The sequence below is a fragment of the Diplotaxodon limnothrissa genome, linkage group LG23 (assembly GCF_057381915.1).
Source record: "Diplotaxodon limnothrissa isolate DT_005_m linkage group LG23, D_limnothrissa_male_GT1.1, whole genome shotgun sequence".
Taxonomy (NCBI): domain Eukaryota; kingdom Metazoa; phylum Chordata; class Actinopteri; order Cichliformes; family Cichlidae; genus Diplotaxodon; species Diplotaxodon limnothrissa.
The window spans coordinates 6,569,628-6,594,792 of NC_140617.1; the positions used below are offsets into that span (position 1 = coordinate 6,569,628).

Here is a 25,165-nt window from a genome sequence, read left to right on the forward strand (position 1 = left end):
AGTGGCTATTTTTAGAGGATTTGATCCACATGAACTTCCCTTTTTTAGCGTTTAAGGTATGGTGAAGTGCCAGGGCAAATATTTGACAAGATATTTCTGCAATAGCTGCCTTGGAAAAGTACGTGATGGCTGTCACAACATTTGGCACTACCAGACAGGTTGCTTTGCCACAAATATTTGCCACAGTAAGTCAATGCTATGTTCATGTAGTACTCTGTTTTTAATGGTTTTACTATCCACCGATTTAGACATTTCTTACTTTCACATTGCAACTTGGATTTGGATCAAAGGATCAGTTGAAGTACCCTTGGTGTAGTAATATAAAAAAGCATTGCATGGACAAGGTTTTGGCTAAGTAAACTCTGGGTAAATTATTGGCAAGTTCAAATATAACCTACTTAAACAAAGCGTAGGAGGAATCTTTTCTGGCTTTGATCTGGTCATGCGACCCAAACCGGTTACCTCTGGCCAGACTGAAGGAACAAATATGTTGATTTTTTTTCTCGTTTTTTTGTATTTATTTTGAGACTAAAGGTTGACAGCTGCCTATTTTAAAGGGAAGTAAGTGAGTTTTGTACAAAGCACCAATGTATTGATCTGACAATGCTGTCCCCTTTAAGTAGAAAGACTCACAGGCCAGCTGATATTGGAAAATGTAGTTGATCATTAACAGGGAGCTTCAATTTATTTTGTTCAGTGATGCTGTTGGGCAGCACTTCACTTCCTTCTAGAAGACACTGATTATCTATCTGCCTAACCTCTATACACCCGTGCAACAGATTTAAGTCCAGGTGAGTCTTTTTTTCCAATGTTTTCTGTAATAGAAATATGATTTTGTGCTTTACCAAATTGTTAGAGAAGGTTTGGGGGAATTTGTTGAGTGTGTTTCTTACAGATTTCTTGATTTGTATGAAAGACCAGACCTAATGTTAAGCCCATTAGGTGATCTGAGCCATAAATTGATACTGAAGTTATTTGACAAATGAAATCTGTTATAAACCTGCAGCCTTCTTTGATTTGAGCATATTGTTATTAACAGTTTCATCTTTCCATCTGAAAAAAATATTTCACCTGTTAGTGCAGGCTAAGCTTTACAAACCATTTAAATTAGCAGTCCGAACGCTGAAGTCGGAGCATCAGTAGCCGTAATCCGCAAACAGAGAAGAGCTGAGCTTCTGTTCTCTTTATCTCACACATCAATAATTAAATCATTATTTAGATAAACTAGCATTACAGGTGTGTTTATCTATGTTGCTATGTCATGTTGTGTTTCAGATCAGACTGAAGTTCCACTGAGTCAGGGTCGCCTGTAGGATAATCCACGTATTTGCTGTGCACACCTGATCAGTCAACATCAATGTATATGAGCTGCCTAAAGGTGAGTGGTTCACACAAACGCATACACTCACAGTAAAGCTCATGTCATGCAGGGGCTTATTATATTTCCTTGTTTTCAGTGGGGGTTACACTTCTCTTTGTCACTATCTCTGAAGCACTTGGGTGAATCTCATGCTTTAACTTAAAGAGTTACATTAATTTGGATTTTTAAAACAGTTTCTCCTACACGGAAACTGGGAAAACATTATTTATAAGACACTTCCTGGGTTATAAAAAAGGTAATTTATTGCTTTTATTGGGGGCACAGTCTGGTGGAGGAAGTTGATGTCACTGCTTGCATGACTCAAATCAAAAGTTTTCTGTTGTGTTGTGTTCTGTGTTTCACCGTTACATCGGTATAAGCTTTTCAAAGATTATTTCACTTGAAATCCATGAACACCAGGAATAGGAATAGAAAACGCTTATCGATTCTTCTGTCATTGTCCTTTTTTTTCTTCCTACTTTTCACTTATGTCTTCTCTTCTATGTCTCCTCGTCTCTCCTGTTTTTAGGAATCCATGCAGGCATGTCAGTCTTCGAACAGACGAGACTGGCACTGCCCAGTCTGCCTGCAGACGGCCAGATTCCCAGTCCAGACGAACTGTGGCCATTTGTTCTGCGGTACGAGATCCTGCACACATTTACACAAACTGACCAAAATCTTCTCAGACTCTAATTATTTTATGCACACACCCGTTCGGTCAATCATCTGTGATTAGGGCTCACACTTCGTGTCTTAGTTTATGCGATTTATTCACTGATCAGTGTAGAAGTAGTGTGCTGTAGCTGTTTCAGGCCCATCTGTTTGGCCCATCTGTTTGGCTTTTAATAATTAACGTTTGCCACGGTCCACCCATTACACTTGTAGATAGAGGAGCAAACGACCAAACACAGTAAGGTATGTGTTCACAGACGATGCGAGATGGAGGTTTTATGCCCGCTACTAGGAAAGCAAAACCTCAACATCATTAACCCAAATTCATAATCTACACTTGGAGCATTAAGGAGAGTTGCGCTATGAGTTGACCTGAGAGGTGTATAATACATAGAATAAAAAAACAGAGCTCGTATCCGTATATTAGGCTAACCATGTAAAAATGTTCAGGTCTTTACAAATCTGCTTTTGAGAAGGGCTCTTGTAATTTTTGCTACAGGGTCATTTACCTTAGATTTGCCTGAAAAAAAGAATCCAGGAGAAAGGTTGACTTCTCAATGATTGTTTTTTTTTAAATAACTTGAGCTAGATCCTTCAGTTTTCTGGTGTAAATATCTGGTAACATGGCACTATGAATATAAAGTCTCAAGAGTGGATAGCATATAATGACTGTTGTTGAAATCCCTGAAATATTATGTCCAATCTCTACCAGCAGATTTGGAGACCTAAAGACACCACATTTTTGCAGGTAGAGGACTGATATTTTGTTCACAGCTTCTCATATTCAAGGCGCATAATATTCTTTGAAGAATATCCAAAACTTGGGATGGTGATCTCTCATGTTTCCAATATGAATTTTTAAAAATATCTCATATTTATATGTGGCAGCCAAAGATTGCTTAAGTATAACAACAAAAGCCAGTTTATGCAGAGTTATGACCCAGAACCATGACTGTGCATAAACTTATTGCTTTAAAAAAAACAAAAAACTAAACAGTAGAACTGAGAACCTGAAATTCTGGATAATTCTGCAAATTCCTATTAGGAAGTGTTTCTCCTGGAATTTCTTTGGGCATATCTGAGATGGTCAATTAGATGTTCATATCTGTAGCTTTTGAGTAACATTTATGGCATGAATGCACTCATCCAACCTTGATACTATCTATTATAGATTAAATGACGAGTTAAATAAATAGTTGTGTTTGATTCTGCAGCTCCCTGTCTTATCACCTATTGGAGGCATGGGTCATGGTTAGATGCAATCAGTTGTCCTCTTTGCAGACAGAAGGTGCGTTATTCTCCTAGTTCTTTTACTGTACATCATAAATGTGTTACGAGCGTGGACGTGAAATAAAAATGCTTGCAATCTTGCAGGTCAGCGTGCTCTGCCACCTGTTCAGCGAGACCCGATCAGACCAGCAGTCAAAAGAAGTTCTCGATGAAATCACAGCCTACAACAAACGTTATTCTGGAGCTCCGCGCAGGGTCAGTACTCTGTTAAAACATCGGTAACAATATTGTACTGCTACTCCCCAACAGCAAACTCACCTATCGAAGAGCCAAGAATACTTTTATTATTATTATTATTCTAAGATATCATAAGCCGTGGTATCTATCAGGGCATCTGAAAGGGAAGAAAAGAATTCTTTCATTATTTCCTCGAAGAGTTAGAAAAGGGAATACCTCTTATGCAACCTAGCAGTTATTGTCCTGTTTAACCAACAGTGATAGACAAAGGAGGTATGAGCTCAACAGCTCACAATGACACACCTAGAAGCCACGTGACCTTCTTTGTGTGTTTTTTTTCTTTGAAAACATATCCTGTAGCGTTCATGCTTAAGAACTGGAACTACTTTTGACTATACATTTAGAATAATTTATTTCTTGCTTTTAAGAGAGACACAAATATAATAAATGCAGCATCAGGAAATCAGCAGAATACCCCTGACCCATGTCGAAGTGCTCAGTCAAAAATCTTGTGGATCATTTTTGATTGCGCCAACTTGAAATGTTTGGTATCTGGTTGTCTGATGTCCTCCTGCATACTTACCCCTCCAGGTAACGGACTACCTCTGTGACACCCCCTTGCTTCTGCAGTTACTGGTTCGTGGCCTGGGCACCATGGGAGGACTCGTGTGGCTGTTTCTGTTCAGGGTTGCCCTGTGCTGCGTGGGGACCGTGATGTCCATCTCCTCCCCTGCTCTGGATGCAGTGTCTTCATTGAGTACCCTAGAAACAGACCCCTCTCTCTGTGGACTGCTAGGTCTCCTGGACGACCTGGTGGTGGTCATCCTGCTCCTTATCTGTGTTATCAATATCAACCAGCAAATAACACCAGAGAGAGGACAACCTGGAAATGCTACAACCTCACAGGGAGTGATGGGAGATTCACTTTAGAGAGCATGAGCAGCTGGAGCGTGGCAGCACAAGCTGTTAGACATGGACTTTTATTGAATTTCTTCCCTGTGGCTGGATTAGTGGTTAGAAGAATATTGACAACTGCACAGCATGCAACAGTCAAGGTGTTAGAGGTTGTCTGAGCCTCCCTAAATGTAGATTCAGATTCCAGGTGTTTTTGTGAACTGTTTACAGAGTTCATGCTAAACTAACTAAAAATATGATGTTATGCAATTTGTAGGTTCAGATGTGGTTACAAATCCTTAACCCTTCTTGAGTCCTTAAGTGTTTGACTTGTCTTTGTTTTCCCTTTAAAAAAAAAATCTGTACCAGTGTACACAAACGTGTTGTTCCAGTAAGCTACAGAACATGTGTCACGTCAGTACTGTATTATTGACATCCATGTAAATACTTGACATTGTATAAATTTAAGTTTTTATCGTTTAAATAAACAATATTTATTGATTTATATAGCTGTTCTTTATCATGTCACACAACACCACGTTTTTCCAGTATTAAATCATTTATTGTTAGCAAGTTCAGTAGTGGATGTTTCAGCAGACCAACACTAATAACAGCAGACCTGCAGTTTTGTACAATATGCAGATTAAACCTATGGAATTCATGTTTAATCCATAAGTCAATAAAGTATAACAGGCAGTAATAATGCATAAACACCAGCGTACCCCAGTAAGTAAAAAGCTGGGCAACAAAACGTAAACAGACATGGCAGTTTTAGTTGACACCCTACTTTGACAGCACTAGAAACATGTTAATGGAGGAATATCACTCTTGATTGCTGCACCAAGAAGCTGCGTTCTTGAACATACGCAGCCAGGGTGAAGGTGTGAGAGAAGGTCTGAAGTCCCTTGGGGCCCAGGGCCACTGCCAGCTCAGGGTGCAGCGCTCCGGGTGGGGCATCATGGCCAGGTGTCTGCCATCCCTGGAGCAGAGTCCTGCGATACCCTGCGGTGAGCCGTTAGGGTTGAGAGGGTACTCTTCAGTGGGATGACCCTGGTCGTCAAGGTAACGGAGGGGGGCTAGTCCACCAGAAATAATCAGGTCCTGAGCCCGAGAGCTACGGAATTGCACAAGACCTACGGGAAAGAAAAAGGTTAGGGGAAAAATCAATACTAAACACAGGTGCTGATTACAGAGCGTACGGACTCACTGACTTGTTAGGCAACCAGATTAATCTTTGATGTTATGCAAGTTTAAAGAGGGGGGCTCATCATTTCTGTACATTCTGCTAGAAAAATGATAAATAGCTGAGTGATTTATTGACGTGTGCAAAGTTTTAATGGAAATATATAAAGCTAGAACATTTTGGCTATGACCACCTTTTAGTGCATACTTTCCTATATTCATAATTCCATACATTCTGACAAGATCCCAACACCATGGCTGAAAAGCAGGGCCGAACCACGACAGCCTCCAACGAGTTTTGCAGATGCGACAGATTTTCGGTCCAGCTCTTGTGTAATCTGATATACCTCAGCTTTTTCCCCCACTTCCATTTCCCTCCCTCAAAAACGACTTCTCGTCAGCCAACCTTCCACCGAGACTATTTCTGATGAGGGTTTAGTGAACAGCAGATAGATCAGCTGAAGAGAAACATGTCATCTCTCAGGTCTTATGCCAGGTTTCTGCTTTTCTTTCTCCCCTATTTCTTAAGGACATGAATGTCAGCTACTATCTATTTCCTGCAGATAGCTTTTAAGCCTGCCACATCGTCTTTTGTACTTATACAGTTTCTGCAAAGTTTTTAGAGACAGTGCATCATGAGAAGATATGCCAAGTTTGCCAGCTAATAGTGCCTTGATAATCACCTTGTTGATGCAAAATACTATTTTATGCCTGTTGAAAATTGAACAGTCATAACTAGGGATGGGTATCGTTTAGGTTTTATCCGATACCGGTGCAAAACCGGTACTTTTGAAACGGTGCCGGTGCTTAAACGGTGCTCAAACCAGTGCTTAAAGAATGGAAAACACAAACTTTGCCCAAAAACCTCTCATGTTCAGCTGTTTTTTTTGTAAAAAGATAACAATGTTAGCCTTTTCTGCAGCTATGGGGCATATATGGTATCACTCTTGGCTGGAAGCAGTGCTTAAACAATGGAAAAAACACAAACTTTGTCCAAAAACCTCTCATGTTTAACTGTTTTCCACTTTTTCTTTGGTCATTTTAGCCTTTTTGGCCAGGGTGAAGGGAGTATCTGCCATCAAACAAGAAGACAGCCGCATGTAGATATGATGATGTTTGCTAGTTCACCTTACATGCATTAATGTAATAACGTGGTTAGCCTACTCAATGTAAATTACACATGAACAACATTAAGCTACTCACGCAGAGAAGAACGGCTGCTGCTGCATCATCCTCCGTCATCATTTCTGCTACACTGGCAGGGCTAGGGGCCAGGACTCTCCTCTTCGTGTTTTTGGGGGATGTTGCTAACTCCGGGTCCGATAACAGGCAACCCACCCGCAGTAGATGTGCACGGTGTGAGGTCTCGCAGCAAGCTATCAAATACGGCGCATTTCTCGGCTTTTCAAAAAACGCTATGCGTCGCCAGGTGTTTCATCGGATTTGAGGTGTTACCTCCTTTGCACAGTATCACAGTATCAGCTTAAAGCACTTGTTGCAGGCTGCTGAGTTTGCATATTTTGCTGTGAAGTACAGCCAGACTTTTGACCGCTTTGCCTTGGGTGTTTTTAATCTGTAGCTCTGCTCTAAAAGAACGTACGTACCTGGACCCGCCTACTATCCTCGGAAACGTAAAATGATTGGCTAGAATCTAAAGTGTATCACAGCTCAGGAAAAAAAAAGCACCGAAATAAAGCACCGAAATGTGCGCTGCTTTTCGGTCTGGTTACTACCGTTTATGTCACCGGTACCCATCCCTAGTCATAACATAGTTGCAAGCTGTTGTAAGAATAAATGCTACATATGGATCATTTTAGCCCCTTGATGTTTGGTAGGCAACATGATGATATCTGATCTGATAACATCCTGGGCTTAGGATGCCCTGTGGCCAAGCTTGTTCATGTTTGGTGATCAACTCCTGATCTATCATCATCTCTGAATATTTGAACTCCATAGGATCCTCTAGTGCAGGGGTGGGGAACTCCAGGCCTCAAGGGCCGGTGTTCTGCAGGTTTTAAATATCACCCTGGGTCAACACACATGAATCAAATGATTAGTTTATTACCAGGCCTCTGGAGAACTTCAAGACATGTTGAGGATGTAATTTAGCCATATAAATCAGCTGTGCTGGATCAAGGACACCTGCTAAAACCTGCAGGACACTGGCCCTTGAGGCCTGGAGTTCCCCCACCCCTACTCTAGTGTCTTCTAAGACAGCGGTCCCCAACCTTTTTTGCGCCACAGACCGGTTTATGTCCAACAATATTTTCACGGACTGGCCTTTAAGGTGTCGCGGATAAATACAACAAAATAAAACCAGCACCGGTACCAACAAAAGAAGATTTATTCACAACACATGGGAAAAGACCCAGGGAAACTGAGTTAATGATAAAAACTATAAGAATCCTGAAAACCATGAATTTTACACCCGAGCCTCAACTCTTGTGGCCCGGTACCAGTCCGCGGCCTGGGGTTTGGGGACCGTTGCTTTATTGTGCATATAATAGAAGTCTTATTTACATGTGGGTCATTCATGACACACAGGAAAAGACCCAGGGAAACCAAGTTAATGATAAAAACAATAAAAAATAATGATAAAGGATTTATGGTTTATTATTTATGGTTTTTAGGATAAAAACCCTGAAAACCACAAATTTCACACCTAAGTCTCAACTCTCAGACCAGTACCGGCCAGGGGGTTGGGGACCGCTGTTCTAAGACACCATTTTCCAATAGAACAGAACTGGTTTGTTGGTACTGTTTTTACTGCTGGTGAGTTTAAGTTAAGCGTAAGTTACCACTGTGATTTAGTTTAGTAAGTTGTGACCCACTGTCATGATACTAAGCACGCTCGTTTAAACCCGACTACAAATCCTGCTTAGCAGTAGACCTCTCATGCTGATCTGACTTTACCTTCTCCATGTGCAACCCAGACTCCCAGCGCTGAGCCCTCCATGCCTCTCAGCCAGATGGATGGAGAGTCCTGGATCCCAACGCTGACAAAACGCGACTCAAACCTGCCTGACTTATTGTGACTCAGCACCACTTCAGATTCTGGTGAGAATAAAAAAGCCAAGAAAAACAAACAAACATCAGGATTAAAAATTATTCTAAACAATTCTGTTTTAATTCACTACTAAGGTATTGTGTTGCTTTATTTCAATCACATTTTCAAGAAACATTTCTTTGCAATGTCCTCTTACCCACTCCTTCCTCGCTCTCTCCCACCCAGCCCAGCAAGGCGAGCAGCTGACAACCATTACATACGCCCAGACTCACTGTATCCTCACGTTGTCGGAAACGATCAAATTCAGCCTTGGCTTTGGAGTTGTAGGCAACAGTAGCTGCCCAACCTTTATGAAAAAGTAATATTGTTACGCAGGAAAAAAATAATATGTACCTCACAGTGGTTTACGTCTGAGTGCATGCGAGTGCATTTACCTTTAGCTGATCCCAGGACGTCTGCATAGCTGAAACCACCAACAAAAACAACTGCTTTGAAAGGGTCCAGGGTTACTGAGCCAGTACACAGGTCCTGCATGGTGACATCCCAAACCTACACACACATTTACATTGCAAAGCTCAATAATGAACACATGCAACACAGTTTAGATTTAGATGAGCAGATATCTGGTTCATAAAGCTGTTGTTAATGACCTCAAAGCCCGCCATGTACAGAGAGACAGACATCTCTCGATCTCCATTACTGCCCTCCTCTCTGACCACAGCAACACATGCTAAAAGAGCAGAACAGTTTAAAATACAAAAAAAACATAATAAAAAAAATCACAGAGTATTAATAAATGATTATATCTGACTAAACCTGATGAATTTAAATGATTAAGAATTTAGTGGTGCTGTCCAACCACTAAATAAATATGGTTTCATTCCATTCAGCACACTGGGAAATGATGTAAAGTGAAAATACATAAGATAAAACAGACTTATAAAGAAAAACAACAATGGATGACAATGCATTACCAGTTAGCGGCTAGCTGTTGCATCAGTTCAGTGTTGCTGCTGGCAGTTTGAAACACTAGCGAACTGAATAAAACGTTTCAAAGGTTTGCTGTTCTTGGAGGACTTCCCCAGTGGGGATACACCCTCTGACAGCATGTACAACTGTTATGCTAAATTATAGTTTATAGACAATTAAATAATCAAAGAGTGTTTGACTTCATAATAAAAACAACCATTAATTCCAATTCTGGAGTACAATAAGTCACTGATACCAGGTTGGCTGATGGTGGGCATTTCAGAGGGGTTAAAGGTCAGTTTAAAGTATGGCTGTGTCCTCTTTGATAGCCCCTCCTCCTCCTGTTTAATATACAGCTCATTGGCTTGGAGACGCTCCAGCTGGAAACTCGTGTCCTCCCACATTGCTCTGAGGTCAGGCAGCAGCTCCCTCAGCACCTCCTTTCCATCTACACGGACCCTGATCTGGAAGACAAGTGCAATGAAAGACAGCGGTCATCCCTTACAAAGACACAAGACCCGAGTCCGTGCCAGGTTTAACATCTCACCATGGCTTCTGGTCCAAAGCCACATGTTCTGCCGATATGAAGGCACTGGACGCCTGCATCGCTGTATCTTTGACACACAGTTTCTAAATCTGACTGAGAAACCTCCAGAACCAAACCCAGCTCCTCGCTGAACAACAGCTCCATGACTGCACGTGGCAAAAGATTGTAAAGACACAGTTATTTTGCATTATGTATGTGTAATTAACTGGTAAGGAAAGGGAAATAACACATTCAGGCTCTAACCTCCAGCTCCTTGTGAAGTCAATTCAACATCAATCCCACGGTTTCCTGCAAACGCCATCTCTAGCAAGCAGGTAAGAAGGCCTCCGTCACTGATGTCATGACCTGCACTCAGCAGGCGATCTGAAAGGACACAAAATAGATTACATGTTGTTGTTCTTATTTTTTTAGGAGCTTTCCAAGCCACTAGGTGGCTCTCTCGTCACAGTGCAGAGCTGTGGCTGTGCAGTAAGAATTTAAAGGAATATTTAAACAAAACTGAAAGGGGGGGGTGGACAAAAAAAAAACAAAAAAAAAAACCACACTGAAGAAAACTTTGCTCCCAGTATAATTCGATGCCAACTTTTTCCCCTTTCTGTGGCAGGGAGATGTTTTCCCTTTGCAAACTGACCGTGTATGAGTTTCTGAGTGGTGTTGAAACAGGCTGTCAATAGTTCTGGCTGGTCCAGGTCAGGAGAGCAGTCTCCCAGCTGGCTGTAGCACTGAGCCAGGGCAGAGCCTCCTAGACGATGATGGCCTGGACTGAGAGGAACCCACAACAACACGCCTGCAGACAGAGGACAAAAAGTCAGAGGCAAGCTGTCTGTTACTGAGATCACGATGTGCGCAGCGTGAGTTAGAGAAGCATGAAAATAGAAATAAAAAAACTAAGGAAAATTAACTTATTTTTTATGCCATTAAAACACTGACAGATTTGAGTCTTGGTGTGTGCGTTATACCTTTGCCATCTGGATCCTCGAGATCAGGCGTCACAGTAGCAGTGATGTCAGGGCAAACAGCATATGCTGAAATAACAAGAGCACCTGAAAAAGAAGCAGAGCAAAAGCTAAGTTTAGACAGCTCTCACACACACACACACACACACACACACTCACACACACACACACACACACACACACAGAGTACCTGGAGCTTTGACCGTCTCTTTTCCAACTCTAGCAGCCATGCTCAGAGAGTCCTTGCCTCCATCGATGGCCACTCCCAGCTGACCCATGACTGCACACATGGCTTGGCAGGCTTCCCACAGGCATGCCCCCTCTCCAGGCAGCTTAGCAGCCCACATCCAGTTACCACTGCACTTCACATCCTGACAAGATTTTAAAAATAATAATAATAATAATAAAATTCCAATAATTACATCATGCTGGGATTAAAAATACACCTTTTTACATTTTTGCATATCTGCGATATATTAATTAAGCTTGTTTGTTTCTGCATATTTACTCACCTTTAGTTCTGTTACCCTTGCAAACACCAGATTGGTCAGAGCCTCACCCACAGCCATGCGAGCCCCTGCTGCAGGACACACCAGCCCTTTAATTGGCTGCTCCCCAATGGCTGTTGCTGCTCCTCCTAGGCTGAAAGGTGATAGAGCAACAACAGCCACATCGGCCAATGGGGTGTGAAGAGGGCCGACACACTGTTGCTGGGCAACCAAGCCAGTCACAGACCGGTCCACCTGATGGAGGGAGAGAGAGACAACAGAGAGAATCAGTGTCTGCACAAGTTATTTCTAAAAACAAGAGACTGTAAGACGGGTATATACACACACCTTGTTGGTCAGGTAGCGTTTGGACGCCACAGCAGGCAAACGTAAAACTCTGTGCAGAGCATCTTTGACAGTCAGCCCAGCAGGAAGACTCAGTGTTTGATGATTCAGGGCCAGTGACTCCATCTTAAACTCCTTCTGCGGCATTTTTCCCAGAACCCACTCCAGCTGCAAGTCCACAGGACAACGCCCGCTGTCTGCCTCATCGCCACTTCCTCCCTCGTCACGGACCAGAACAATCTGAGTGAGAAATCAGTAATTCACTGAGCGTGGATTTACTCAGTGAGACACTTGTGGCATTATGACCTAGCCAACAAGGTGAAATGACCGGTATGATAGATGTGCATTTATCGACTCGAGCCAGTCTAAAACGTGCCTTGCCGTCTCCTGTGATGTTTCCCACAAAGTCAACAGGACACTTCTCCCTTTGACACACCCTCTCCAGGAAGGACCGATCTGATGGCTGCAGCAGGAGGGCATTGCTCTCCTGATACTCAGCCCCCCAAAGCTCCAGCACACTCAGTGTGGGGTCACCTTTCTACAACACAAAGCATAAAAAAAATCCAGACATTTATCTATTTAAAAGAAAATACAAGAAATGTGTTTAAAAACACAAACAGAAAGCTGTGTTCATGTGGTGATTACCTTGAATCTACTGCAGTATATCACAGCTCCTGCTGGCTCACTGAGCTCCTTGAGCACATTACCTAAAAAAAGAAATGAGAGTATAGGTTCAATACCTTGGTTTTTCTCTCTTTCTTTATATAACCTCTTAAAGAAGCCACATTTTCCTCACCATTTCCTCCTGCCCCCTGATCATGTATACTGCAGATTGGATTTCCGCCACTTCTTTCCAGGCATGCCCTGATAGCACGGTTCATCTTTTGCTCCATCTCAGCATCTCCCCTCTGGACAGCACCCAGATCCCTGTCGCTGGAGTTGTCCCCCTGAACCTACAAGTTTACATGTACTTAAATACTGAAAAACATTCACGTCACGCGAGGTCATTGATTAATTGTAGTGTCCATACTTGAACAGAAGAGGCTGCTCCTCCTCCTACACCGATCCTGTACACCGGCCCTCCGATCTTCACCACCTCCATTCCTGATGGACAGCAGAGCAGCAGAGAGCCTCTGATCAATGTGTGTAAATATAGCCTCTGAATTGATTAATGTCATTTCACACAGTGTGTTAAAGCATCACCAGGCTCTGGCGCTTCTTTCTTCACGTGTAGATCTTCGATAGAACCGAGACCACCACTGAACATGATCGGTTTAATCCACTCCCGTCGCTCCCCATTAGCCAGCCGCATGCCGAAGGAACGAGCAAAGCCTAAAGGAAGGTTATGTGTTAAAGAAGTGCCAAAATAATTCGATAGTCATTCATAAATTTGTACAGTTATGTTAGAAAACAGGTTACAGATTTAAAGATGCAATGTTTTTGGGAAGCAGTCTGAGGAAAAGAGACAAAATGAATTTTCTGCAACAACAGAGATAGTATTGGATTTGCGTTCTTGTTTAAACTTATGTGTTTAGTGTGTACGGTCGTCCTACCTGAGAGGACAGGTTCTCCAAACTTGTTGCCGTAGTCCGACGCTCCATCGCTGGCCTCAATGGCCACCTGCAGAGGAGGGGCAAAGGTGGAGGGATACTCCCATCCCTCTCCTTTACACTCCCATGGGAGATCATATCCTACAGATGGAAAGACATGTTGACTCAAGGTCAGTTTCTGTGCAGCACAGTCCAACCATGTTTTATGATACCTTATTAACAAAAATGCATCTATTTTACGTTTGGCATGTTGTGCCTCAGGGTTTCATTATTAGACCATTATCCATTTTCTGTACAGATGCCAAGTGTGTGGCAAATCATTCAAGACTTTCAGATTCTTTTTAACTGTTATCCAGATGACATCTAGGTTTATCTAAATGCATGTGGTCAAATTCTTCAATTTTACCTTTAAAAGAGAAAATTATTATACTTTAATGAAACCACCTTTTTACTTTCCTCAACTGGCAACTCACTGATCAACATCAACTTCTAACCAAAACCATTTTAGCAGCCTCACATGGTGCCAAAATGACTCATCGATAAAAACTATATTTAGGTATTTAAAACTTGTGTGAAGTGAAGACTTGTGATATATTATAATTAGGGGTGCAACGATATTCGTATCGATATTGAACCGTTCGATACAGTGCTTTCGGTTCGGTACGCATATGTATCGAACAATACAAAATTTGTAATTTATTTTATCAACTTTCCTTCTGACGATGCTGTCTGTGTTGAGCGCTCAGTGAATCTGCGTTCGACTACTCCGCCAAGGCTGCACTGTCGAGCCTAGGCGGAGTAGTCGAACGCAGATTCACTGAGCGCTCAACACAGACAGCATCGTCAGAAGGAAGAGCGCAGGGCAAGCTAGCGAGACAGAAGTTAAACTCTCCTTGCAACATGGACCTCCCCCACCCTCATTCAGATCTGGCGTTTGGAATTATTTTGGTTTTCATGTGACGTATGACCCTGAAGGTAAGCGCGTCATGGACTAAAGTAAAACAGTATGTTGGATGTGCCATGCAATGCTCAATTACATGGGTGGGAGCTAGTGTGTTAGCGCAGTTAGCTCGTTAACGTGTTGGCCGTCTAGCCCCATGCACGGGCGATCGGCGGTAGCTCGTTAACGGAGATTTGCCGTGTTGTGGCGTTAGGGTCATTTTAACGAGGTTAACCTGAAAGCACTAGTGGGAACACAACGAATATGACTGCACATTTATGCGACATCATCCTAGTGCAAAGACAAAAACAACAAGCATGCTACTAACTTTAGCCGAGTCATTTAGACAGCTGTTTAATATGCTGCTGAGAACATAGCCCAGAAGAAGCGGATAGTATAGCTTTATTTTGGAAAGAGACATTTCTCTGTAATAAACTCTCTTTTCCAAAGATGAGTGATTCCTCAATCAGATACAGGGCTCGCAATATCGCTAGCCCGACGTCCCGGGGGTAGCGATTTTTTCAGTCGGGGTACCAAAATCTATCTCTGCCCTGCCCGTCGGGCTATTGTAGGAAGGAAAAATATATGTCAATGCTTTTGCATTCTTTCAGAAATGTAGCTGGGTAATTATGTCATTGGCATCGGTGAGCCACTGTCAATATGTGACATATTGAAGTCGCGTTTGAATTTGCGCTTGTTTTTTTGCTTTCACTTTGCAATCGCGCGAACTGTGTATAGAGAGCGACAGCACTGATCTGTGAGTGATGATAATTTGCGCACCAATTCCTCTGACATCGTCTTATCAATCGTTAGCTTACTATGCAAACATGACAAGTGAAATCTCCCGCAGCTTAAACATGTGAGAGGTTGATCGCGCAGAGAATCGCTGAGCTTATGTGAGTACGTGTGTAAAAGCAGCAGGATATATATTTTAGTTCTGCTGAGCCAAATAAGACAGGTCAGGGTGAAGAAGTGACAGCCAAAGAAAAGCTTACCACAAAACGGAAAAGTTATGACAAATCAGACTATAAGGCAAAAAGAAAGTGCAGCTTTATGGTTTCATGGACAAAAGAATTTCTGTTGCTGCAATATGACGAGCTAAATAACCAGGGCTGCACATAAGTGGTCCGCAGGTGCGCATTCGCTGTCAAAATAAAAAACACGCACAAGGGTTAGGGTTAAATTTAAAAACTGTACTTTTGAGTTAAAATATATATTTATAATTTTAATAAATGACAAATTAAAAAGGCATGAACATTTTTTTTGTATCGAAAAAATATCGAACCGTGACACCAAAGTATCGAACCGAACCGAACCGTGAATTTTGTGTATCGTTGCACCCCTAATTATAATAACTAATATGTGGATTTTAATTTGTTGTCCTGTAGGTTTTAAAGCAGCGGTCCTCCATCCCCGGGCCGGTCCATGAGTCGTTTGGTACCGGGGCGCGAGAGTTGACGCTCGGGTGTGAAATTTATGATTTTCAGGGTTTTTATCGTCAACTCTGTTTCCTTGGGTCTTTTCCCGTGTTGTAGTTGTGCGTCTTATTTTGAAAGAAATATTTACATGTTACCATAGCAACCAGAGAGCATTAAGGGGGAGAGAGGAGGACGTTACTCTCAATGTTGTTGCTGCATTTCAGGAGGACGCTGCTACTAAAGTTAGACAGTGAATTCGTGTTTAGTATTTACAAAACACCACAGTTTTTGTCTTAGTTGTATCATTTTATTTTTATTTTATTTATCTGTGACACCTTAAAGGCCGGTCCGTGAAAATATTGTCTGACATTAAACCGGTCCATGGCGCAACAAAGGTTGGGGACAGCTGTTTTAAAGCTTGCCCTTAAATAGTAGATAAGATAACCTTTATTAGTCCCACACGTGGGAAATTTGTTAGATGCATAGAGTCTTGGACCTGGTATGTGCAGGTTCCCGAAGCAGTATCCTGCAGTGCCAGCAATGACGTGGCCTCCTCGTCCGGCACTCTGGACATCTCTGATACGACCACCAGTCCCTGTTGTTGCTCCGCTGAACGGTGATACACCTAAAATGTCCATCCAGCTCACGATTAATCTCAGGTAAAAACAGAAACTTGCATTTTAAATAAGTACAAAACTTTTTGCGCCCTAACCAGTCGGGAAGTTGTGCGTCTCTGCTGTGAAGATGACATGTCTTAGTGAGCGCCGAGTCTCATACGGGCTCGCTTGGGATGGGTCTTTTGGGTAAATGAACTCAAGCTCCATGCCTTTGATGCCACTGAACACACACAGAAAATTTACAGTGAGCCAAAATAGACAGACACGCTCACGAGTGTGCTCGCCCCTGCTGTCGCCACTACTACCTGCTGTTGTCGCAGAACTTGATGACGTTGTTCTGGTTGCTGTGCCGCTGCGTGTCCATTATGAGGCTGAAAAGAGTCTCCTTCTGCTCCTTCCCGTCGATCACCATCCGCCCCCGGAAGAACCAGTGACGACTGTGCTCACTGGGAAGGACAAAGAAAGCCTTGCAGCGTATAAATACCAAAAACACACAACACACAGAGCAGTCCCGCCAATCTGTTCACTGCGGACGACCCCACCTATTGGACTGGGCCAGGTCAAAACATTCCACACTGGTGGGGTTCCTTTCAATCCTCTGGAACATCGATGTGTAGTAGTCCAGATCCCAGGAGTCAAAGGCCAAGCCTGCACCAACCACAAAAGTGCATACATAAAGTTTCTCAATACTGAAAAAACAACCACATGGCATCACCAGATCATTTAAAGAGCACTGAGTAGTTTCCATCCATTTACTATCGATTCAAAACGTGCTCTTCTAAAAAGGTGCACAGCGCTTCGGTCAGCATTTCTTCCCCTGAATTGTTCTCTATATATAAACTTGGAAAAATATCATCTAACCCTCGGGCGAAACAAAAATCAATCGACACACTCCCATGCATTCAAACATGCTTCAAAACACAAGAAAGCCGACAACTCTGAGATGGCTTTGGCTCGTTTATACATAAATTTGATCACTTCCACTGCACTTAAACTTAAGCAGTACTTAGCATGAACACATTACAATTAGTATTCCAAGGATCCACACTGCATAACAAACTTGTGTCCCATCTATTAAACACCAAAACACTGAGTGTAAAATTGATTTCACAAGGATTCAAAGCAGCTGTAGTCAGAACAAATTCCACATATACCTCTTTTTAATTATCTCCTCAATTCACCAGCCGAGCATGGCGGCGCCTACAAAGTACGTGCACTGAAATGATTCTCATTTCTTTGAGCTGCTTGTGAATGTTAATGAAGCTGAGCGAATAAGCAGAGCATGAACATAAGAACGCACGCCACGTTCTGTCGCTGTGGCTGGTGTCAGCCTGAAACCTGTTCACATTATTAGGAGGAAATAATCACTCAGCGTGCAGACACATGAAATGTTTTACAGTTCTGGGTCATTACACAGAAAATCGCCGTTACGCACAGATGACAGAACTGACTTGTTCGTATGGCTGCAAAAAGTATTTTTACTGTGGGCTGTAACTGCAATCTTAATCATTTTGGCAAGTCAGAAATCATCACATATTTATTGAGCTTGTTTTTGCAGGAGATTTCCTTGAACTTTAAATATTATTTAAAGGAAAAATTAGGGAGTTTGAAGAGGACACAGGGTCGTCTGGTCAAACAATTGCAACTGGCTGTTTCTGTCAGCCTACAGCTTTCACCGCAGTGTGACTGCAGCTCCAGGTCGGCGAATAGAAGATCATGTTACAACGGGCTCATAAACCCGAAGGAGAGACACCGAGTGCGAGATACTGGAGCGCTTTAGCTTCAAAGCTAAAACGGGAATTTTAAAATTGACTCTAAAGCTAACAGAGAGTGAATAAAGATGCAAGACATCTCTTCTTGGAAACAGTTAAAAGATGTGCAGCTGCATTTTGGACAGACTGCAATGGATTTTAAAGATGGTTCGTTAAGAGCGGTAAATAGCAATAATTTAAGTAAGAAAATATTAAAACCAAGAACGACTTAGAAACGACACACCTTAACTTAGCAATGATCCTTAAATAAAATCAGCGTCACTAGGGAAACAAAAATGATTTTAAAGTGTGATTAACCGCTGCATCCAACTTTTTCTAGGAAAATAACTTAACTGCTTTTATTAACATGTTAATGTTAATATAGTATTTAAGACAAAAATAGAGTCGGTACGGTTATAAAACCGATGACAAGATGATCTCACAGTGTTCAGTGATGCTGAGGTCAGGGCTCCGGGAAGGCCCGTCCATGACTGACAGTGTTTTCTGCTTTTACTCCATTTCAGATACCATTCACCTTTTTTTTTTTAGGTCTGCCAATAAGTCATTTGTTCTCCAGTTTACTCAATTTTTTTAAGGACAAACTACACACCATGCTGAGATACGCCAAATTTTTAGTTAATAGCTCATTAAGAATCACCTCATGGGTACAAAAATACCATTTTATGCCTGTAAAACTGGGATTTTATGACATACTGCCTGTAACTAAGCACTTAAAGATAAAAAATAAAATAATATGTTGTAAGTTTTTTGCCATGTGTGGACTAAGCACTGGTTCAGTCCCTTGTTTTCTGTGTGTTACAAACCTTAACAAACAAACTAACTAACAAAGAAAATGGTCAGGTACAAGGACTAAAAACCTTTAGTCAACCAGAAACAAACAAAACAAAAATCTTGGCTTCAAATATCACTCAGATCAGTTTATTCAGTCCTTCAATCGACTGAGCCTTTATCTCTTTAGGGTTTTACATTAGACACACACGTGCACGTGCAAGATAATCAGCAGCATCACTGCCGTCCTGTGACTTCAACCAGCTAAGTAATAATGTCATGCATCATGTGACGTTATTAGCAGTGTACTCACAGACCACTGTAAGACTGAGAAGCAGCATAAAGGAAGAGCAGACAAAGAGAAGAGAGAGGCAGGTCACAGTTCATTAAATGCAATAAAAGACTGATTGAGGAAAGTAAAAGCAGAGATTAAAAGAGGATGAAGCTCAATAATGCTCCATTAATTAAGAGAGCCCCAGTAAGGAAACTCTATTAAAGTGTAAAAAAATATAAAATGAATAAATTCTCACCCAGCTCATCGTTAGCGCTCTCCAAGGCTGAGCGACCCTTCCCCAGGATGTCCACGTCGAACACCGCCTGAGGTTCTGTTTCCACAGTGAAGGAGGTGATGGGGTGTTGATAGATGCACTCCGTCATGCTGTCATACAGACACTCAATCAGCTTCTTTACATCTCCACTGATTTCACTCACACTCTGCTCGGTCTTGGGCTGAAGCAGAGACAGTTCACATTAGACCCAGAAAGTAAAGTCGCGAAAAAAAAAAGAAAAGTATATATATATATGCGTAGATTTTTCTGTGTGTGTGTGGTCACACCTTGATGAGAAACCTGCGCGACAGCTCAACTCGGGTGACATTAGTGAGACCGGCACTCTGGCAGATGGACACAGCGTTAGTGGACCAGGCAGTGGAGAAGTTCAACCTGAAAATATAACATAAAAGACTTTTTTATAATGTAGACTTTCTCTCATATGAACGATTTAAAAGAATTATTTTAATTAAAACTGTACCATATGTTTCCCTATTTCCCTATTCCCTATCAGGAGCACGTTCAGTGAGAGACTGAGATTACCGAAAAGCACCACTGAACGACACAGGAAATCATTCCTGCCTGTGGCCATCTCCCTGTACAACGCATCCACTTAACACACTGTTTGCTGCTACAACTACACATGTTTCTTTTCCAAATATTTATTTATAAGTGACTTATGTATGTATGTATGTATATATATGTATATATTGTACTATTCTTAGTTAGCGTATTGTCTGTCTTGTCTTAATGTTGGTTTAAAATGGAGCACTGTAACAAAAAATAATTTCCCCCAGGGATCAATAAAGTATTCTGATTCTGATTCTGATGATTTACTTTTAAGTCAGGCTCGCCTACAGTCTGCTCAGCACTTTTAAAGATTTCCATATTACTTACCCTTAGTCACAGTGAACACCTGCCTAACATTGTTCAGTACAGACGGTATTTATTTTAATGTATGCTACAGGAAGTCACAAACGTCTTGGCCAGAACCCTCACAGCCTGGCTTGTTTGTAGTTTACCAGTTTGACTTCTTTGTTTCCTGTATTTCATAACCTTAAGTTCTCATTTCACTAACTGGAATCTTATTCATACAGAATGACAATGTCTAAGGCAGGAGGGAAAAAAAAGAAAGAAAAAAAGTTGGGGTATATGTGGTCAAAGAATAGAGTACAAATAGAAATGCACAATGTATCGCCAACTGCCAAGAAAACAAACATACAGCACCTGGAACACAAACATTTGAAAATGCACAGGTACAGATTTGTATCTTTCTTCCAGCTCGTAATCGCGACCTGCTGCCTAGGACTGCAATATCTGAACCATTTTAGTTAGAGAGGTGCTGTGGATCTCAAAAAAGAACAAGGACTAGCAATCCCAGCTGCAATCCAAAAACAGTGGAGGTGGATGTCGGATCCTCGCTGGTAAAGCAGCTGATTGCTACCTAGCCAGGACCTCATCAAGTCAGGATTCACAGGGAAAGGCCAGGGCTAGCTGCTTGGCAGTGACTGAACTTTCGAAATAAGAGCAGGGATTGCCTGGTAAAGCAACTGCAGATGGCATCTGTGTGTTTTGTGCTAAGCAAAAAGACTGAGATGCAAATGAATTATCTCTAAAAACCAGGCAGCAGTACCTGGGCCCGATCTCCACCAGTTTCTCCCCACTGCCCTCTGTGAGGTTTGGTTTCTCAGACAGCGGCTCTGCGTGCAGAGGATGACGAAACAACCAGAGTAGAACCCCCTTCTGCTCATCGCTGAGACTCTCGCAGCCTGCAGGAGAAAAATCACAGCAGGACAAAACATTATAAACAGATGTAAATGTGACATTTTAAGTGGTAGACTAGTAAGAAACCTTTAAGGTGAATTCAGTGACTTTAATCCTCATTCTACCCACATCCATAATAATTAGCATCTTCAAGGCCTGTTACACACTCACCTGTCAGTTCCACATTGTAGCACAGCTCGGTCGTGACTAACAGATGTGGGTAGAGCTTTGCTGCCCTTTGTAAGGCCCGACTTTTCAGAGCTTCATTACTGTAGAACCTCACGACAGCCATGACTGATGAAGAGATACACAAATCCAGTTTAAAGGCAGAGGGTAGTGCATTAGTCAAATCAATTGTAGAGGGTCAAAGAAGGTGAATTTTAGGCATCATTTGTCAATAGAATTGATTTAGCCTATTACTAACTGCATTTTCTGAAGTAACGAGTCATTAAATCAGAGTCCAAAGTATGAAATTGATGACCAATATTAAGTGTGCCGACCCTAGTCTCCAGATCGATTCAGGTCAAGACAAACCAATAATGAGATAGCAGGCCACTCGTAATACTGCAAAAAGCCTACAACCCATTCCAACACCTCCGCAAGACCTCAGAGAGGCTGTGAAAGCCATCTATCAGTATAGCAGAGTAATCTATGTTTAGATATGGCAGTTTTCAAAAGCTTTAAGAGCTTTAAATATTTTGATTACAAACCATTACGCTATAGCAGGATTGGGCTACACGTCATTCTGAACCCAAACAGGAAAAAGAACTGGAGTCCTGCAACATGCTATGGGCCACACAGCGCCCGGATTTCATCATCATGGAGTCAGCGATTTAATGAAGGGATAAAAGAAAGAGGAGGGAGGCTGAATCTGCACATTTTGTACCAAGGACCTCGAAGGCACACAGAACAGAGAGGATGTTACAAGATAAATTCTCACTCCGACTTAAGCTTTTTCTTAAAGGTCTTTTTTTTTGGATTTTCAGCAAGATTACACAAACTACAGAGGTGAATTTCATGAAATTTGCTACAAAGGTGGAACAGGAGCTAAGAGGAAGAACGCTGGTACAGATCACTTTATTTTGATTTGAAATTCTAAGAATTTACATTAGCAGAAAACGCACTGAAATCTAATTTTCATTTACTGTACATTAAGTTCAAAACAAATAACAACTATTAATACTGCACGATCTCAATTTATTTGTAGTTTTTAAAAGTTTTCAGTCCACTGTACGTTTGATTCAAAAGGAGAAAAAGGTTGCAAATCGTCACAGAAAGCCAACGATATCAGCATGTTGAACATACAACCCAGGGACCACAACAAAGTTTGAAAGTTGTATTCAAGTCATTAACTATTCCAATTTTTAATTACAAAAAAAAGTTAATCCGTTTTTGGTAAAACATCTGGAAAATGTCTAGATCCAGACTCAAGTTGTTTGAATTATAAACATGTATAACACTTTTGCAAGGTTAGAAAACCAACATGTGAAGGTTTTCTTTGATCTGTACTCTACATGTATTGACATATGTGCAGAGAATAAGTTTTTTTCCTCCACATAAGAAATTCCGGGCTCCCCTAAAGAAAAATGAGCAGTACCCTAGCACTCATTAAAAATATTCTAATTAAAAAATAATTCATGTCATCAGATTTTCAAGAGATAAGAGATGTTTGTCATTAACACTTATGATTTCATGGTTTCAAAAGTATTTATTCATTTCCTTATATATATTTGCTGTGGCTCAGGTGAACATTCTATTAAACTTCCTTAATTTTACACTAAATAAAACCTACATTACAATAATAAATGCAGAACTATGTCCAATATAAAATCACACACACAATCCTGATCCTGACAAATGGCCCACTGATTGCAGGTCACACACTGCACGGTCAGGAGTTTTCTGTTAGTGTTTAACACGCTACAAACTGCAACCCCCTTCAACATAAACACACACACACACACCTCTGTGTCAACTGACTGAAACACAACAACGACACATTATAAGGGATACAACTTCTTAATAAGTGACTCGTGTCTAAAAAGAGCTGGGGGAGTTTTCCATGTTTCCTGTGTGGAAGCTAAGCGGCTAAAAGGCAGCAGAGTTAGCAGAAAGCACATTAGCTAACTTACGTGCAGCAGCAGTTACGCTGTCTGGGATCAAACCTGGTCTCTGCTGGAGTCCCGGAGTGACTTCTGCTCCTGCAGGACAGACTGAAAGCGGCTGGGTTAGCTGCGGTCTGCACACTGACTGACTGAATGGATGGAAGGATGGCTGGACCTCTGCACCCACGTGTGAGCCACTCAAACTGCAAGACGCATGCGCAAGTGGGTGTCGTAGCAAAGAGTGATTTACAGTATTTGCTCAGTGATGATCCCCAGTATTTAAACTGTGGTAAATTACTTTTTGGCTTATAATCTGTCAATTTTATCCCATATTTCAGCCATATTTCTTATGAATGATATCAACTACTTTTGAGCAACAGTGAACTTTCCTGTCACAAGTTAGAAGCTGGAATCTGTTTGTTTTTGTTTTGTTTTGGCAAAGTGATTTCTATTTATCCTTAATTTATTCTGTGAAAGTCTCATTGCCATTAAAAATGCCTTTTTCAATCGAGTTCTGGCCAAACAGGACCAGAAATTGCACAACAGTCCTATAAAGATATTTTAAGTGGGCAAAAAGGACAAAAGGAGGATAATGCTTTCAAAACAGGTTATTTCTTTATTTTATATAAATCCTCTTTGTAAATCCTGTTGATGGCAGTCTGTTTATCATTATCAGCAAACATACTAGAAGTTTCAGCGATGTCAGTGAATTTTGGGAGGCTTTGAACTTTTAATGTGAAAACTGCCAACAGGGAAGCAACTTGTAAATTATTTTGTACTTTTCCTTTTAAAATTTCTAAAACACATGAAAAGAATCTTTTTATTTAAAATGATTCAGAACAAGCTGAAATTAATAGAACGGGGGGGGGGGGGGGGGCATGTCATTTAGATCTTCATGCTGGAAAACTTTGGGGGTTTACTTCGACTATTAATCTTAGTATTTCTAACATCCTGTCCCGGTGATCCTGAAGAATTGTATACAGCTCAAGGGAGCCAATTACTGTTTTCCTTATTTCTTCTCATATAAACTCACCCTGCACATCTTTCCTGCCTCGGGTCTTTGTGGCAAAAATTCAACAAGGTGCTGAAAAAGTTCCTCAGAGATCTCAGTCCACAGTAAGCTAGTAAACATCACACAGCTGCTGCAGATCTGGTGACTGTGGAGGCCATCTGAGTACAGAGGACTCACTCTCATGTTCATTTAAATTTTGTGACACCACAAACTAGCCTGCTGGAAGCAGCCATCAGAAGATAGGTACAATACTCAGGTCAGCTGTGGCCTTAAAATAATGCTCATTTGGTACTAAGGGGCCCAAAGTGTGCCAAGAAAGTATTGCCCACATCATTACAACACAATCACAAGCCTGATACAAGGCAGGGTAGATCCATGTTTTCATGTTCTTTATGCCAAATTCTGACGCTACCATTCAAATATATGTGCAAATAAACCCTGTAAGCAAAAAGCTGCTGTGGGTGCAGGTAATATAGTCATCTCAGGGACACAATTCATGTTGTGAGTAAAGAAATAGCCCCCAACTGCTGTTTAAACTTGATGTACCAGGTACAGCCAATCAGAAAAGAGTTGGCTCTAACTAAAGGTGACATTAAAGAGAGAGGATAGGATACACTGGGTTTGCACCCAGGAGCAGAATAAGGTAAATAACTACTATTTTGAACTGTGAGTAATACAGTGCTGCTCTGGTGCAGTCCAAAAACAGAAATATGGAGTTGTAAATTCGCATAATAGGCTCACTCTCTCAAGCTATAAAAAACAAAGCAATTGAAGACATTTTCTT

At 41.5% G+C, this 25,165-nt stretch overlaps 2 protein-coding genes across 2 annotated transcripts; one reads left to right on the forward strand and one right to left on the reverse strand.

Annotated features, from left to right (window-relative positions):
• The first annotated feature begins 731 nt into the window (after positions 1-731).
• On the forward strand, positions 732-4,595 carry LOC146607414 (E3 ubiquitin-protein ligase RNF170). The gene is made up of 6 exons (XM_085348566.1): positions 732-791; positions 1,276-1,378; positions 1,890-1,998; positions 3,247-3,320; positions 3,407-3,517; positions 4,091-4,595. The coding sequence occupies exons 2-6, from the start codon at positions 1,358-1,360 to the stop codon at positions 4,427-4,429; spliced, it is 654 nt and encodes a 217-aa protein (XP_085204692.1). The 5' UTR covers positions 732-791; positions 1,276-1,357; the 3' UTR covers positions 4,430-4,595.
• A 349-nt stretch (positions 4,596-4,944) lies between these two features.
• Positions 4,945-23,534, reverse strand: pfas (phosphoribosylformylglycinamidine synthase). The gene is made up of 28 exons (XM_085347322.1): positions 23,397-23,534; positions 21,436-21,558; positions 21,134-21,269; positions 19,788-19,893; positions 19,483-19,681; positions 16,955-17,060; positions 16,718-16,858; positions 16,508-16,632; positions 16,292-16,420; positions 13,441-13,578; positions 13,091-13,219; positions 12,918-12,991; positions 12,684-12,840; positions 12,533-12,594; positions 12,264-12,425; positions 11,891-12,127; positions 11,567-11,797; positions 11,245-11,425; positions 11,058-11,141; positions 10,730-10,885; positions 10,342-10,461; positions 10,099-10,244; positions 9,808-10,015; positions 9,233-9,312; positions 9,017-9,131; positions 8,779-8,928; positions 8,489-8,629; positions 4,945-5,526 (listed from the first exon to the last, which is right to left on the reverse strand). The coding sequence occupies exons 2-28, from the start codon at positions 21,554-21,556 to the stop codon at positions 5,216-5,218; spliced, it is 3,945 nt and encodes a 1,314-aa protein (XP_085203448.1). The 5' UTR covers positions 21,557-21,558; positions 23,397-23,534; the 3' UTR covers positions 4,945-5,215.
• Between the last annotated feature and the right edge of the window lie 1,631 nt (positions 23,535-25,165).

Coding starts and splice junctions, on each gene's coding strand:
- LOC146607414 (XM_085348566.1), top strand. CDS start 1,358: ATGTATATGAGCTGCCTAAAG. Junction 1,999..3,246: donor CTGTGGCCATTTGTTCTGCG/GTACGAGATCCT, acceptor TTGATTCTGCAG/CTCCCTGTCTTATCACCTAT. Junction 3,321..3,406: donor GTCCTCTTTGCAGACAGAAG/GTGCGTTATTCT, acceptor GCAATCTTGCAG/GTCAGCGTGCTCTGCCACCT.
- pfas (XM_085347322.1), bottom strand. CDS start 21,556: ATGGCTGTCGTGAGGTTCTACAGTAATGAAGCTCTGAAAAGTCGGGCC. Junction 12,595..12,683: donor TCAGGGGGCAGGAGGAAATG/GTGAGGAAAATG, acceptor TTCTTTTTTTAG/GTAATGTGCTCAAGGAGCTC. Junction 12,128..12,263: donor ACATCACAGGAGACGGCAAG/GCACGTTTTAGA, acceptor TTTCTCACTCAG/ATTGTTCTGGTCCGTGACGA.